A 16,944-nucleotide genomic window follows, 5' to 3' on the forward strand; every position below is an offset into this window, starting at 1 on the left:
GATTTATTTTACTTATTCCATTCAAAAAGTTAAACTTGTGTATTATATTCATTCATTACACACATACTGATATATTTTAAATGTTTATTTCTTTTAATTTTGATTATAACTGACAACTAAGGAAAATCAAAAAGATTGAGTTAATTAGCTGATTATTCAATATTTTGTCTTCAATATTGAACCTTTTCACAATATTTTAATTATCTGAGATACTGAATTTGGGATTTTCTTAGTTGTCAATTAAAATCATGTAAAATTTATATAAGAAACATTTGAAATATATCAGTATGTGTTTAAAGAATTACTATAATATACAAGTTTCAGTTTTTGAATGGAATTAGTTCAACTTTTTGATGATATTCTGATTATATAACCAGCACCTGTACATTGCAGACATTTTTGATATCCTGGCGTTTACATGGTGGTACACTAAAGTACTTGCATGGTAAGAATACATCGTAACACTTGTTGAAATACTAAATTGTTAATAACTTCTAAACTTTAAAAAACAAGACTAAAATGAATTTATTATTTTAGTTTTTCTAAAACAAGTCTTTTGTCCTCAGCATGTCTTTTGTCCTCGCGCACTAGCACACAGCGGAGCCAATGAGCTTCAAGCAAGGACATGACGTCACTGTCTGTTGTGGAAGTCAGAAGTGGGGCAGAAGTCAGTCAAGCTCGGTTAAATAAAACAAATTGCATCTTTGTTACCGGTGTGTTGAGACACGGCGTACTCAGTTGTCAGAAGACCTGTTCTAATTTCGGAAGGTATTTATTTTTCTGTACGTTTATTTTGGCTTTATTCAGGTAAGTTAACCGTTACTGATGCGGTTTGATGTATGCTTGGTGAAAAACTCTTATTGGATAAATAAATTCGCAATTAAATGGTTCGAAACTCGAAAGGCATGTCAGGACATATATAAGCGTTATAAAGAAAACATCACAACAGCTAACGTAGACAGACTTAATCATGACTGATAATAGATAGCGTACCGCTGTGTCATGTGGGTTGTTTACAGTAATTTGGTCTTTAACAGATGGTCACATTGTTTTAGTAGGATTGATAGATTTCATTTATATAATGTGTGTTAGTTTATATTTTGCTATAGAAGTAAAAAGTTTCCAACAGCTGACATCAGATGGTTAAAACGGTTGAAACTGGTGGTTGGAGGTTGAAACTTGCTTCAAGGTAAAAAAGAAGTGCAAGCAGCGAGTAAATCCCCTTTTCTGCAGTGTCAAATACACATAATTCTGCTAGTACATTCAGCATAGACCAGTAAAATTAACAGCTGACTATGTTCTGAGTTTTTTTTTCTGTGTGTGTGTGTCTTTTAAAACATAAATCGAATAAGTTAATTATGTTTAAATTGATTTATACTTCTAAGAAAGAATTAGTTTTTTTCTACATAATGTTATTAGCTAGCTATACACTATACACTGTTATTATAAATTAACACATTTTACAAATGAATCATCGGTGAGAAATTCATCTGTAAATAACGTATTTTTATTTAAATGAAGCGAATTCTAATCAACAGACACGAAAAGTAACTGAAAACATTTAATTTTACTTGTCATTTACTGCATCACCTGTTATTAGTATTAAATACAATACCATCAATATCAGTCAGTGGCGCATAAACATAAAAATCACTTAAAAAATTATTAACCAGCTACTTGTTCATTACTTTTCATCAATAGCACAGAGATCAGAGGTTGAATTACATCACAACCATGCACGTGGTGACACTAAGAGACCTGATGTGGATATGGATGCTGTTTCTGTGGTGTTCATCATGTCACTGTGGACCAGATCCCAGGAAGCGGGAGGCTCTGATAAGGCTGGAAGCATCTAGACGGACAGGAGGCAACATAACACTGAATGAGAGAGAGGAACTTCTTGACAAGAAGCTTCAGAAACTGAAGCAGCATGATATGGAAGCAGGACATGTCCCACCGTCCATGCATTTCTTCAAGGCTAAGCGCTTCATCGATCAAAGTCCTGTGTTTAGTTTGCTTCAGAAGATGCCTAAAGGTGCTATAATCTAATAATGCAGACTTTTTGTGTGTGAATGCACATATGTATGGCCACACTTTATTAAGGTTCATTTCTAACTATGACTTTTGCCAGAACGACACTGTACAAAATATTTAAAATCCACCTAGGCTTAAGTAAGATGATTTATCTGATCTTTTGTCCAGGTGCTGCCCTGCATGTTCACGACTTTGGTATGGTGAGTGTGGATTGGCTGGTGAAGAACGTGACCTACAGAGAGAACTGCTACGTGTGCTTCACAGATGAGCAGACCGTGCAGTTTATCTTCTCCTCCGGACAGCCTGCGTCTCTTCCACGCTGCTCCTCATGGAATTTGCTGAAATCCCTCAGGGAGAAGATTAAAAACAGCACTGATTTGGACAACAGGTATATCCTAAAAAAAAAAAAAAACGGTAGTGAATCTGTGACTGGAGGTGAGGGATGTTTATCTCAGATGTTCATTTGCCTCCACAGTTTCATTCGAAATCTCACGCTCTTCACCGAGGACCCAGACAGAGCCTATCCTAGCCAAGATATTGTGTGGAAGAGATTTGAGCAGGCATTCTTGGTGGCCTATGGGTTGGTCACCTATGCGCCTGTGTTCAAAGACTACCTCTATGAAGGTCTAAGACAGTTTTATGAGGACAACATCATGTATGTGGAAATCAGGGCGCTGCTGCCAGCGGTATGGACGAAATTCTCCTTAGAAAATAAAGAAAAAATAATAGTGTACTGTAAGTAAATACTAATATGTGTTCATTTTTATTATAATTTCAAGACATATGAACTGGATGGCAGATTAAATAACAAGGACTGGAGTATGAGGGCCTGCCAGGACGTTGTGAAAAGATTTAGAGAAAACTTCCCAGACTTCCTAGGAGCTCGAGTGATTTTTACCGTCCACAGGTGAGAGAAACGTTTGTATTGTATTGTAAATTAGAATGCAAATTATTATTGTGATGCAAAGCTGTTTTCATTATTCATTATGGAGTCATTACTCCAGTCTTCAGTGTCACATGATCCTTCAGAATACATTCTAATATGCTGATTTGGTCTTTAAGATACATTTCTTATTATTATCAATGTTGAAAACAGTAGTACTTCTTAATATTTTGTGGAAACCTTGATATATATATTTTTTCAGGATTCTTTGGTAAATAGAAAGTTCAAAGGAACAGTGTTTATTTGAAATCAAAGTCTTTTGTAACATAATATCAATATTTGATTTGATTTCCTGTTGCTTTTAGGGGTATAAATGCAACCGAGGCGGTGAAGACAGTAGAGGAAGCAATGACACTACACAGGAACTTTCCAGATATCATGGCAGGCTTTGACTTTGTGAGTGTATGATGAGCGTATTACTGAAAATACATGATTTGTGAATAAACTCTGAAGGAAACACTTGTTTTATAACTCCAGGTAGGACAGGAAGACCTTGGAAGACCTCTGTGGTACTTCAAAGAGGCTTTGAGTCTACCTGAAGACAGGGGTGTTAACCTGCCCTACTTTTTCCACGCAGGAGAGACAGGTTTCTTTTGACATCTAGGTTCTTTCATCTGGTACAAAGCAGTGTAATTCAAAGTTGTCCTTTAGGCTCAAAAAGTTTAGAGTGCTTGTTCTTTTTTACGGTTGCTAATGCTGTTGTAAAATCTGGTAACTTTTCACTTTTCCCACACAGATTCACAGGGAACAGATGTTGATCAGAACCTCATGGATGCTCTTCTATTCAACACCACACGTATAGGTCACGGCTTCGCTTTGGCACGTCATCCTGTAGTTAAAGACTTGTCTAGAAAGATGGATGTACCTATTGAAGTCTGTCCAATCTCAAATCAGGTATATCATCACTCATTATGTCTTTAAAGTGGAAAAAAAATATTCCTGCTTTCCATAATTCAGTCAATTTCCAATGGATAAGTCCTGCCCTCTTTTTTTTATTTTATTTATTTTATTTATATAGATATCCTGCTAAACTATGTCATATTCAATAGGTTACAAACAGGATTTGATATTCATACTTACTTAATGTGTCTTAAACGTTCACCTTTTTTATAAAAATGCTACAATCTCATCATTTAAGATGTAAATATGTAAATACTACATGAATTTAATTTTATTCAAGGTTACATTTGAATTAAATTTACAGTTTGAAGTTGACATTCAGACGATTGAGGTTGGTAAAGTGTCTCATACAGCAAAAACTCTTCAGTGTCACATGATCCTTCAAAAATCATTCTAATATGCTGACTTGAAAATTTTTTTTTTTGTGGAGACGGATACATTTTTTATGAATAGAAAGAACAAAATAACTGTGTTTATTTGAAATAGAAACCTTTTGTAACATTATGAATGTCTTTACTGTCACTTTTGATCAAATTAATACATCCCTACTCAAGAAAAGTTTTAATTCTTAAAAAAAAAAAAAAGAAGAACCGAAGCCAAACTTTCGACCGGTTGTGTATCTTTTTGTTTTAGTACATTATACATATTTTTTTTTTACCTTTCCACTATGCTACTTTTTCAGTCTTTGCTATATTTATGGTTCATTGTCTGAATAGCCACTCATTTGAAAAATGTAATAATGCTTTAACTCTTTGTCAGGTGTTGAAATTGGTCTCAGACATGCGGGACCACCCAGTGGCAGCACTGATGGCTGAGGGTCATCCTGTAGTGATCAGCTCAGATGATCCAGCTCTGTTTGGGGCCACTGCCCTTTCACATGATTTCTACGAAGCCTTCATGGGCTTTGGAGGAATGAGCTTTCATTTAGGCACATTGAAAGAGCTGGTCATAAACTCCCTCAGGTAACGGATAACTACTACTCTCATGTTTTAGGATTCATACAGACATTTTTTGGCCACAAGTTAAATCTACAACCAGGCTTTGCTGTTTTTTGTAACTTATTTGTCCTTTCGCTCTTCATTTCTAGGTACAGCTCATTGCCAAGTCAAACTAAGAAAAAGGCTATTGAGGTATTGCTGGTAAATTGGGACAAGTTTGTCTCGGAAAGTTTACTGTAGACTACTTTAACAGGTAGTTTGTAAATCAGGAGGTTTTAAGCATGCTCTAAGGGCATTTTTACAAGATGTTTTCCCCATTTGTTTGTCATATTGGTGAACATACTGGGGTGTGGATACTGCAATTAACGCTGTTACTTGGTATGAGGAAATGAATGTATTCTCTTGAACTGGCCTGTGCTGCCATCTGGTGCAGAATCTATGTACTACTGATCCTCTGTACTTCCCTTGAAACAAAATGGAGGACTGTAGTGCTTGCAACTTCAAGCTGTTGACAGCAGTTTTGTGCAATTTTGTGAATTCAGGACACCTGTTAAACAACAAAACCGTGATGCACTTAATGTCAGTTAATTATTTTATTTGAAAAAGTAGTTATCACCAATAGATCCTGTGCAGTGAATGGGTGCCGTCAGAATGAGAGTTGTGACAGCTGATAAAAACATCACAGTTATCAAAAAGTAATCCACAAGACTCCAGTGAAGCAAAAAGTTGCATGTTTTTAATAAATCCATCAATACAATGTTTTTAACTGCAAACTTTTGCTCCCAGCTAAAATCCTTCATCCATAATATCGCTTTCTCTGCTGAAAATGTCTCGTCTGAATCAGGAGAGAAATACACACAGATCAGGCACCATTTACAAGTGAAAAAAGTCCTAAACAAACAGTTCTAAACATATGTCAGTGGATTTTGATGTGAGAGGTCAAAAGGGAATAGACTTTCCACTGGAAAAAGTGTTATTATGGATTATGTATTTTGTCCAGAAGCTGAATATTTAAAGTTAAATTCCTTAATGACTGCTTTGTTACATACAAACACACAGCTTTTTGCTTCATAAGAAGTTAATTGATGGACTTGAGTCATGTGGAGACTGGAGACGTATTTATCAGCTGTTTGGACACTTCATTCCAGTGGCACCCATTCACTGCAGAGGACCCATTAGTAAGGAGGTGATTTAATGCTAAACCAAGCCTGTTTCATTGAAGAAACAAACTCATCCAAATTTTCAGCAAATATTCTTTTTTGGGTGACCTATTCCTTTTAAGTTTTTAAAAGTACATTTTTACTTTAACAACCTCTGCAGGCTGACTTGAGTTACCTGATTTCAGTTGTTTATGAATATGCAGCTCATTTTTGTTTACAACATGAATGTTTTAAAAAACAAGTGTTACAACTCCATCTGCCATCTTTACTGACCTATTAAAAATTGTGCAGCTTTCCGAAACACTTCAAGTGGAGTCCCGGGTCTATTTAAAGCTTAGGTGTTTACTGTAAAATGATATAGTGTATTGTCCTCGATTAGCGAGCCCTGATGGTCTTCATCTTTCAGGTTCCAGCTGTAGATGTTTATCTACTGCTGGTATTAAACTGGGAAAAATAGCGCTCATCGGGAATGTTGCTGTACACATCCTGTAGATGGTTATTCCTGTAAATGGAAAAAGTGATTATTTCAGTTTTAGTCATTTAATATCACTGCCACATTTTTCATTTTCATATAATTATCTAATATTTTGATTTTGTTTCAGATTTCTGTTCAAATAATTAACAATAACAATGCTGCGGTATGTATAGTCCACTGACTTATTTAAAATGCATAATATTTAAAAAGTTATTTCAAATGAATTAATAGGTGTTCTAATCATATATAGTCAGCCAAACCCTATTTAACTCACTGAGCATCATGGGCCTGGGCCAGCTGTGCATTGGTGTTGTCCATTGCCCTGCGCAGCTCCTTATTAATACGTGCTTGCTGTCTTTCTAGCAGCAATGCAGCACGGGCAGATGTCATGCGCTCATGATGCTCCTGAAGCTCCTTCTCTCGTTGCTCCATGACGGCACGCTGCACACATTTGTTTGGTTATTAACACTTAATTGTTTGAAACATTTCAGAAGTGCCATTTGATGTTACTTACTTGTAAATAAAAGGTGAAAAAAAAAAAAAAAGTACCAAGTGCTGGCTTTACCTTTCCATCTTCTGCTTGCTGCAGCTGGTATTGCATGTACTGCTGGAGCTCTTTAGGACTCATTCCCTTGTAACAGTCCCTGCGCAGGCGAGACAGACCCAGCACGCTAATATTCTGCTCAGGGTTTTCCATCAGCAGGTCTCCATTTAGCTGGTTCAGGATGTCCGTCTGGTTGTTTTCCTCCTCTTCATGATGCTCTTGTAGATGTCGGTGTGTGATTTCTGCAGCCTGTGGTCGAGAAGCAGCATGGAACAACAGGAAACTGATGGTTAATTGAGATTTCTGATAGTTCTTGAACTTGTGAACTTTAGTGGTCAGTGACTCACCAGTGCAAGGTTAAAGTCTTTGGCGGTGATGGCTGCAGCTCTCTTGCTTTGTTCCTCCATCTTCTGCAATTCAAGAGCTCGGGTGTCCAGAGCCAGACTGCTTTGAGCATATTGGTGCACTATATAGTTTGTAAAAGGAGAAAACATTTATAGGTGGGCTGGGAAAAACTGAATTCATTCACTATACCATTTCAGAGAGAATATAGCAGAACATTCAAGATTGGAATATTTTTTTTTAATTGACGGTTTTTGGAGCTCAGACAGAACGGGCTCCCATTCAGCCAGTGAACTTACTCTCTTGTTGTAACCCGTGTTTTGCTCGCTCTAGTTCGTCTCGCTGTCGTAGGGACCATGCTCTGAGCTGCTCCTGCTGCTTCCTCAGCCTGTCCTTCTGGGCCAGATCTTCTCCAGCCAGCCCCGGCAGCATCCGCACCCCTTCCTGCTTCTTCAGCAGCTCTGGATCATTCAGATCAAACTCACGCCGGCTAGCAGGTTGTTGAAACTGTTGTCTGAATTGCACAATGGCTTCATTCAGCAGGTGCTCATCTTTCTTCTGACGCTGCTCCAGGATACAGGCTGCACGATCACTGCACAGCAGCTCATCAGCTAAAAACAGACAGGAAAGGGATTCGAGTTCACTTCAATGTAAATGTCAGTTGTGTTATTGAAGTTATCCACAAAGTTTTTGTATATAAAAAAAGTAAAGTAAAATGGGTAACACTTTACAATAAAGTTTATTAATTAACAGTAATTAACTGAATTAGTAACACAAACTAAGCATGAACAATACTTACACAGCATTTATTGAACAGAAGTTGTATTTGTTAACATGGGTTGATGCACTGTGGACTAACATGAACAGCTAATGAATAAGTATTCACATTAACAAAGATCAATAAATACTGTAACAAATGTATTGTTTATTGTTAGTTCATTTTAGTTTATACATTGATTAATGTTAACAAATGATACCTTATTGTGAAGTGTTACCATAAAATGTCATTAAAATGCTGAAATTAATGTAAAGCAATTACAGCCATGAATTAAAAAAATGTGTGTACATGCACACATACAAAATATTTAGAAATTTCTTTAAAAAAATCTAAATCACTGAAGATTTGTACACGCGCACACAAACAAGCTTTTTAAATTAATTGCTTTACTGATTATTTTTTAGTATAAATGTATGTATATATATATATATATATATATATACACACACACACACACACACACACACACACACACACACACACACACATTTAACATTTAACATTTAACATTTAATTTTCCAGTTAGTTACACCACTTGGAAGCTAGAGGTTTTTGTTAAAGAAAACAAGCAGTTAGTAAATGAATAGAGGGCAAGAAGAAATTTTTTTCAAGAATAGAATTATAATACAAAGTACTATAGTTAAATACATATAGTATACAGATAGTTACAGCACCTGGACATTTTCTATATATATATATATATATATATATATATATATATATATATATATAAATTGGGGAGAAAAGTGAATTGTAATATATATATATATATATATATATATATATATATATATATATATATATATATATATATATATATAAATTATTATAATGTAGTTTTTAATGTTATATATTTATTAATGTAGTAATTGCACGAATAAATATTTTGAATAAAAAATCCAGACCAAAAAAAAAAAAGTTCCTCTCAGAACTCACTATAGACTTTCAGTTCATTCGCTTGGCGTTGTTTTTTCTCTCTTCGTTCTTTAACTTGGTGGTCGAGAGCATCCTTGTCAACCTGACAAAGAGAGAAATATACAAAAAATAATTATTATATTAACAGTATGTATAAAGTTGTTTCCATCCAGCAAACTTACTCCAATCGTGCGGAATGTGTCATTGAAGACCCTCTCCCTGCGTTGTAACTCCATGTTTCTCCTTCTGTCAAGTTGAACAGCTTCAACTCGGTCTGACAAATGCTCAACTGCATTCATTGTGTATCACCACCACATCAAATCGATATAACGAATATAATCGACGTACTGGATGTCACAAAACGAGGGAAGCCCACAAACAAACACGTTGCTAAGAGACTGAAGATGCGTGTTTGAAAATAGCGCCCTCTCACTGTTATTTTTCATAGCATAGGTGCCACTGATCTATATAGATCAGTGATAGGTGCCCTAATCAGAATGGTTCAAATACTCCAGATGCATATTTAATGTAGGTTTCAATAGTAATTACTGGTAATTAAACACTTTTTAAAAATTTATCCTGTACCTTTTAATTTTTTCTAAATCGTTGATAACTGGAATCCATACGATAATGCGCTTTATTGAGGCTGCAGTGGAGCGTTTAGACTAGTACTTTTTATTATTTATCTTGCATTTGCATTTGTTATGCTGCACACCAACACCAATGTCATTTTACTGTAATAGTTTGATCAGTGTTTGAACAAAAGTTTGAAATCTTATCAGTAGTTTAACAACATGAAAATGATACTTTGAAAATGAAAAACGTGATAATGTAATCTGTCACAGGACAAAGACCTCAGTAGCAATATAACACTCAAAGATATGTTTTGATGTGCCGCTGTTTCAATATAATTAAAGGTGTCACCTGTATCAGGTTAATCTGTAACAAAAAAAAAAAAAAAAAACACAGAACACAGTCATATGTATCCAGTTCACATACTTGTACATGCATTTCATTTTGAAGTTCCTTCTACATCTGCGTCCTCTACAATGTTTCCACTTCCACTTTTAAAAGTCTTTGATGACATGTTGTATTGTCCATCTTTGTCCTGTGCATGTTTGCAAAATCAGATAATAGTAGGAGTCCGCTCCTTGGCCGATCTCAAGACATCGATTTGTGTTTCTGTTTTTTATTGCATTTCCCTAAAAATAAAACGGAAACCAGAAAATACATTTTCACTGATAATAACAATTCTAAAAATATAATTGTATATGACAAAACAGAATGAACACACATTTAGCAATTCTAAGCGATGTGAAATATTCCATAAAACATAAATAAAATACACAGCAGGACCTTACCTGAGAAAAGTCCCAGTATATACTCAATCCTTTCACCTTGGCATTTTTACAGTCATGCAACGCTGGTGTCTTTCCACTACCAGGATCCATTAGACAACGGTTAGAGTTATATGTGTGAGATTTAATGCCTCCAATGTAGATCTCTCCATTACGGTTGTAATAACAATGCTGTGAGAGACAGTTAAATGATGAGTGCTTTTTGGATGTGGTAACTCAAAGAAAAGGTTTACACTCACATACAGTACCTGAGGTTTATAGTAATGACACCTAAACAGAATTGGTACACTTCCAGGAACAGGTCCTTGATCAATACAGAATTTTTCTTTAAGGTCATTATTCAGCTGTTATGAGAATAAAACAGAAGCAGTTTAATGATAACTAGTTTAGACTGAGCATCTAAGGTTTATTTATCTCCTCTTTTCAGGGGAAAATTGTATAATAAAAGACTTTGAACATCTTTGTTGCTTACCGCACCATAACCAATTATGTCTTCCCAGACGTCTAGGAGAGGATATACATTTTCCAGATACCATCTGAAGGGCTTACATCTGAGTTTATTTCGTAATTGTTTTCTTTCACTCACATCACCAATATCAATCCCATGATTCTAGAGAAAAAAAAAACTGATATGAGAATCAATGAAATATAAATAAGACTAAATACAGGTGCATCTCAATAAATTAGAATGTCGTGGAAAAGCTCATTTATTTCAGTAATTCAACTCAAATGGTGAAACTCGTGTATTAAATAAATTCAATGCATACAGACTGAAGTAGTTTAAGTCTTTGATTTTGGTTCACATTTAACAAAAAACCACCAATTCTCAACAAATTAGAATATGGTGACATGCCAATCAGCCAATCAACTCAAAACACCAGCAAAGGTTTCCTGAGCCTTCAAAATGGTCTCTCAGTTTGGTTCACTAGGTTTCACGATAATGGGGAAGACTGCTGATCTGACAGTTGTCCAGAAGACAATCATTGACACGCTTCACAAGGAGAGTAAGCCACAAACATTCATTGCCAAAGAAGCTGGCTGTTCACAGAGTGCTGTATCCAAGCATGTTGACTGAAAATTGAGTGGATGGAAAAAGTGTGTAAGAAAAAGATGCACAACCAACCGAGAGAACTGAAGCCTTATGAGGATTGTCAAGCAAAATTGATTCAAGAATTTGAGTGAACTTCACAAGGAATGGACTGAGGCTGGGGTCAAGGCTTCAAGAGCCACCACCCAACTGGCTACAGTTGTCGTATTCCTTTTGTTAACCACAGACAAAGTCAGAGGCATCTTCCCTGGGCTAAGGAGAAGAAGAACTGGACTGTTGACCAGTGGTCCAAAGTCCTCTTTTCAGATGAGAACAAGTTTTGTATTTAATTTGGAAACCAAGGTTCTAGAGTCTGGAGGAGGGATGGAGGAGCTCATAGCCCAAGTTGCTTGAAGTCCAGTGTTAAGTTTCCACAGTCTGTGATGATTTGGGGTGCAATGTCATCTACTGTTGTTGATCCTTTGTATTTTTGAAAACCCAAGTCACTGCACCCGTTTACCAAGACATTTTGGAGCACTTCATGCTTTCTTCTGCTGACCAGCTTTTGAAGATGCTGATTTCATTTTCCAGCAGGATTTGGCCCCTGCGCACACTGCCAAAAACACCAAAAGATGGTTAAATGACCATAGTGTTGGTGTGCTTAACTTGCCATCAAACTCACCAGACCTGAGCCTCATAGAGAATCTATGGAGTATTGTCAAGAGGAAACTGAGAAACAAGAGACCAAAGACTCCAGATGAGCTGAAGGCCACTGTCAAAGAAACCTGGGCTTCCATACCACCTCAGCAGTGCCACAAACTGATCACCTCCATGCCATGACAAATTGAGGCAATAAAGCAAAAGGAGCCCCTACCAAGTACTGAGTGCATGTACAGTAAATGGACATACTTCCCAGAAGGCCAACTATTCACTAAACATTTTTTTTTTTTTTTTTGGTCTTATGAAGTATTCTAATTTTTTAGATGAATTGGTGAGTTTTTGTTAAATGTGAGCCAAATTCATCACAATTAAAAGAACCAAAGACTTAAAATACTTCAGTCTGTGCGCATTGAATTTATTTAATACACAAATTTCACAATTTGAGTTGAATTACTGAAATAAATGCACTTTTCCATGACATTTTAATTTATTTATTGATATGCACATATGTGATCTATTCTCTATTCTTCAGCTATCCTTTAAACAATGTTTACTATTACTATTACCTTTAGAGGGAGATTCCAGGCAATATTCACATTTGATTTATATTCATCCAGCCAGATTTCAGCCACTCTCAGAGCGTTGCGAATCATGGGTTTCCGGAGATCTTGTGAATAGGGCTTATGTGCTCTTTCAATGTGAGCGATCTTTGAACACGGCACCACTTCAATACTCCCACCACAGAGCCAGACCTGATTGATTACATTTTAGACATTAATCAAATTCAAGCACCTATTCTAGGCCTAATTTTGGCACCAAAATGTGCAGTATTGACTTACACGTATTCCTAATTCAACATTTTCACCTCCATAAATTGTCATTCCTTCATCCAAAACTCCAATTTCTCCAAGGAATTGACGTTCAGCAACAAGGATACCCATGACTGAGGGACTCCTAACAAGAAAGGAAACTGTTCTATTACAATCTAATCATAAACTGCAAACTGTTAATTTATTAATTAAATTAAGTATGTTAATAGTTGACATCCTGCATAATACAGCAGTACGTTACTGTTCCCCACAGTAAAAAAAAAAAAAAAAAAAAGTTAAAATCTAAACTGATTTGTTCAGAAACACGGATCACAGATGAACAAAATAAGCAACCTTTTTTATGTTGCATTGTTTGCTCAACCAGTTTGTTCAAAGATACTGATTCATTTAGTAAAGAAATAAGCATCTTTATAGATGTTGCATCATTCGGTGAACTTATTCAAAAACATAGATTCATAGGTGTGCTTTTTTCTTCATATGTGTCTGTGTGTTATTTTGCTTGTTGGCATTTTACGTAAAAAAAAAAAGTTTCTCTCATTTCATCAGGCGCATTTAAAATGATTGATAGAAAACAAAAGTGTTTAAAAAGGTGAAAAAGTTACACTTACTTCCCTGGTTCTGATGGGTCTTTGTTTTTGTACCATTCTGGCCGGAAGGACTCATACATGCACCAGAGGTTCCAGTCAAACGCTTGAGCAAGAGCGTTATACTTCTTTACCTCCATTGTGTCAAAAAGCACTTTGTCAAACACTGGTGACAGCACTACTGTCCTGTCTGCTTTGATTCTTGCAAGTAATGGCTCTGCCCTAGAATAATACGGCAGTCAAATGTATATTTACGCAAGATATTAAGTCCCTCTTATTATCATACACAAACTGTGGTAGTATTCACCAGTCCTTATGAACTTCAATGTGTGCATCCAGAATGGCTACCACCTGACCTGTGGCCGCTTCCCAGCCTGAGATTCTTGCCTTGGCAAGGCCCATCTGCCTTCCGTGCCTCACTTTCTTGATTAGGCCAGGTTTTTCTTTATTAAATAGCTCAATATATTCATCTAGAGCCAAATGCAGATCCTCTGTCAAGAAATAAAAAACATGAAGTAGAATGTTATATTAAATGTTTCATATTTAGAACATTACAAATTACATAAAACTGAATAATTGTATGAATTCATGCACACTGTGTAAATAAGTTTAAATCAGTACTTTTGTCTTTTTATGAATCTTTCTATATTCTCCATTAATTATGAATATTTTCTGTATTATTATATAAGGATTATGCTTGACAAAAAAGAAACTGAAGAAAAAAACCTTATCAAATAAGATATCACTAATATCTAGGGTAAAACTAACCAATCGAACTGTAGTCGTCTACCAGGATGATCTCCTTTAGCAGAAGAGCAGGAGTTTTGTCAATGATGCTGTGGATTGCCCTTTTAATGACTGACGGGGCCTCATTAAAATAGATCAGAATCACACTAATGGTTGGCAGGTCCGTGGGGTAGCTTTTTGTAGCACATCTGCGCATATATATATATGAAAAGTCCTTTAAAAAATCACTGTGGACAAAAATATAAGCATCAGTACTATATGGCTGTGAAGTGCAAATGAAATGTACATTTCAGATAACTCAACAGCAAATAATGAAACGGAAAGAGCGGCACTTATTAAAGTAAGCCTGCTGATTGGATAGATAAAGTGTCCATTTATTTTCATATCACGTGCAGTTGCCACGGGTTAAATCGATCTCTCACCTGCCCCCTTGGCTATCATCTCAGCCCCCTACAACTAAATTCACCTGTTTGAATGATTGGGCCAGTGAAGTGGTTCTACTTTTACGAAAGGCATTGTGCTACACAGTGGCTGGGAATTGACGTTCATGGTAATGAGGAGAGGAGAATTGCACTTTTGAGTATGTAGGTCCACTATCACAGCGGTAGTTTGCTTGGGCGCATGCTGAACTAGAAGGATGTGCCAGGCTTGAATGGAGCTTCCATCGCTCGGTGTTGAATGGAGGGATGGAGAGCAAGATCAAACTTTCTTTGAGGGAGTTCCGGCCTCTGCGAGAACTGATCCTCTCTTGTTCCTCTCAGTGTGCTGTTTAGGACCGCTTCTGAGGCTCAGACAGGCCAAGATCCTTCACAGCCTTAGACAGAACGTGGATCACTCGCTGTCCAAGCTTGTCCCTGTCGTTTGTGTCAGAGGTGGGGATTCGGGCTCTTTTTCTGAACACTCCTCCTCATCAGTGTCCGATGCTGTTAATGACATGGAGTCGTCAGCTGTGATCCCCTCTTCAGAAGCTCTGAAGGATATCAGGCTGCATTAAGCCATGTAGCCATGAGGGGCACTGATCCTCACACCAGAAATGGGAGAGCAGAGTGGGAGGACCGTCTTCATGGAAGAAGGTGATCCCCGAGTGAAATCAGCACAGTCTAGGTGCTGTGACGCACTCGCAGAGAGACATTTGAAGCAACGTCACTGGAAATCTGCTCTGAAATATGCTCTTTTAAACATTAAGCTTCTCCCTTCTTCCACTGCCAGGGCGGCTTCAAAAAAATGCTTGGAAGTAAAATTGCTAAACATAAAAATATAAACTTATACAGCCATATCTTTGCAGCGCATTAAACAAAACAATATAATTGTTCCCAGTAATAAAAACGGATTAAAGATTAAACTAAAATAATAAGAAAGTGCACACAATCACAAGTTACAGCAGGTGGCAATGGAATGGTAAACAAGTTTTTGGGTTAAAGAACTTGGGTATGTTTTTGGACCCCCCCCCCCCTTCAAATTGCTACATACAATGACATTTTTTTTATTTTTATTTAGCCATACAAGAATTACTACTTGAGCACCAAATCAGCATATAAAAATAATTATTGAAGGATGATTTGACACTTTTATACTGCAATCAACAAAATTCATTACATATATTAAAAATGAAAATATATAAACTTGGAAACCGTTGTAAAGCAGTTACCTGATGTCTCGAGTATCGGGGATTGTTCTGTTCAGTGGTAATCTGTTACTGAGGAACACATTGTATCCGAACTCCTGAAACTGCCTCTCTGCTTCCATCTGTTCCTCTTCTGTGAGTTCAGCTCCCCATGATTTAAAGAGAGGGGATTTTGGATACAACTTCTTAACCTCCGTTTTCTTTGTAATTTTATGTTCCACAACAGCCTCACTGACTTTTTGATTTTTGATTTCTATGGCTGAAATTGGAAGTATATTGAAGTAATTCCACAGGATAATGAAATCTTTCAGTTATTAATAATGTTCTCAAAATGGATGTAATGAGCACAAACTCACCTATTTCATTAACTTGATCTTCTATTCTCTTTAGTCTTCTAAGTACCTCTGGATCTTCTGATCTGATAAATGATATGTACACAAGGATGTAAACTATGATACCAATAACTAACATACAGACTCTTGCAGCAATCCTCATTTTCAAAAGCTCTCTGCGCCCATGTTTTCTAAGAAAAATCCTCAGAAGGTATGCAAGTGCTTGTTCATAAAGATGACTGTCAATAACGTTGTATAGTTCACTTTGATTTATGCAAGACACCTCTGAGATATGGGAGTGGTTAAAGTAATTGCTTATTTTAAAAAAAAATGATACTCACCAAGCTTGCAATCATTCTATAAAAATACAGCAAAAACAGTCATTTCTGAAATATTGTACAAATTTCAAATAATTGTTTTCTATTTGAATATGTTATTTATTCAGTGTCAAAAGATACATTCTAATATGCTGATTACTGCTCAAGGAACATTTCTTGTTATAATCAATGTAGTGCTGCTTAATTCTTTTGTTTTTCAGGATTCTTTGATAAAGTTCAAAAGAACAGCACTTATTTAGTTCTATTAAACTCACACTTATACGTATAGCACTTTTCACAATTTTAAGTATTGCAACCTTAAAGAACATTCTGGATTATAGTGTAATAAAATGTCTGTTATATACACATAACATTTAGGGACTTAAATAAAACATAAACCAGCAGCAATGTTTTGTCATAAAACCTAATGGGTAGA

At 36.2% G+C, this 16,944-nt stretch overlaps 3 protein-coding genes across 5 annotated transcripts; 1 reads left to right on the top strand and 2 right to left on the bottom strand.

The window, feature by feature from the left end:
• The first annotated feature begins 612 nt into the window (after positions 1 to 612).
• Positions 613 to 6,278, top strand: LOC113066860 (adenosine deaminase 2-A-like). 2 transcript variants are annotated; one of them, XM_026238937.1, is made up of 10 exons: positions 613 to 782; positions 1,702 to 2,035; positions 2,203 to 2,422; positions 2,510 to 2,720; positions 2,814 to 2,941; positions 3,283 to 3,373; positions 3,455 to 3,563; positions 3,714 to 3,871; positions 4,637 to 4,839; positions 4,965 to 6,278. In XM_026238937.1, exons 2-10 carry the CDS (start codon positions 1,735 to 1,737, stop codon positions 5,053 to 5,055), a joined length of 1,512 nt encoding a protein of 503 aa, XP_026094722.1. In that variant the 5' UTR covers positions 613 to 782; positions 1,702 to 1,734; the 3' UTR covers positions 5,056 to 6,278. The 2 variants fall into 2 exon arrangements, with proteins under 2 accessions (XP_026094722.1, XP_026094721.1); XM_026238936.1 differs by having other exon boundaries at positions 613 to 768.
• Positions 6,151 to 9,981, bottom strand: LOC113066863 (RIB43A-like with coiled-coils protein 2). The gene is made up of 7 exons (XM_026238939.1): positions 9,212 to 9,981; positions 9,051 to 9,132; positions 7,636 to 7,947; positions 7,342 to 7,460; positions 7,016 to 7,243; positions 6,725 to 6,891; positions 6,151 to 6,477 (listed from the first exon to the last, which is right to left on the bottom strand). The coding sequence occupies exons 1-7, from the start codon at positions 9,326 to 9,328 to the stop codon at positions 6,399 to 6,401; spliced, it is 1,104 nt and encodes a 367-aa protein (XP_026094724.1). The 5' UTR covers positions 9,329 to 9,981; the 3' UTR covers positions 6,151 to 6,398.
• LOC113066859 (probable polypeptide N-acetylgalactosaminyltransferase 8) lies at positions 9,052 to 16,420 on the bottom strand. 2 transcript variants are annotated; one of them, XM_026238935.1, is made up of 12 exons: positions 16,216 to 16,420; positions 15,884 to 16,118; positions 14,257 to 14,423; positions 13,796 to 13,979; positions 13,513 to 13,710; positions 12,914 to 13,028; positions 12,641 to 12,826; positions 10,860 to 10,997; positions 10,636 to 10,731; positions 10,391 to 10,558; positions 10,029 to 10,231; positions 9,052 to 9,132 (listed from the first exon to the last, which is right to left on the bottom strand). In XM_026238935.1, exons 1-11 carry the CDS (start codon positions 16,352 to 16,354, stop codon positions 10,097 to 10,099), a joined length of 1,761 nt encoding a protein of 586 aa, XP_026094720.1. In that variant the 5' UTR covers positions 16,355 to 16,420; the 3' UTR covers positions 9,052 to 9,132; positions 10,029 to 10,096. The 2 variants fall into 2 exon arrangements, with proteins under 2 accessions (XP_026094720.1, XP_026094719.1); XM_026238934.1 differs by having other exon boundaries at positions 14,257 to 14,462.
• Positions 16,421 to 16,944: the final 524 nt, after the last annotated feature.

This window comes from Carassius auratus, chromosome 50, assembly GCF_003368295.1.
Source record: "Carassius auratus strain Wakin chromosome 50, ASM336829v1, whole genome shotgun sequence".
Classification (NCBI taxonomy): domain Eukaryota; kingdom Metazoa; phylum Chordata; class Actinopteri; order Cypriniformes; family Cyprinidae; genus Carassius; species Carassius auratus.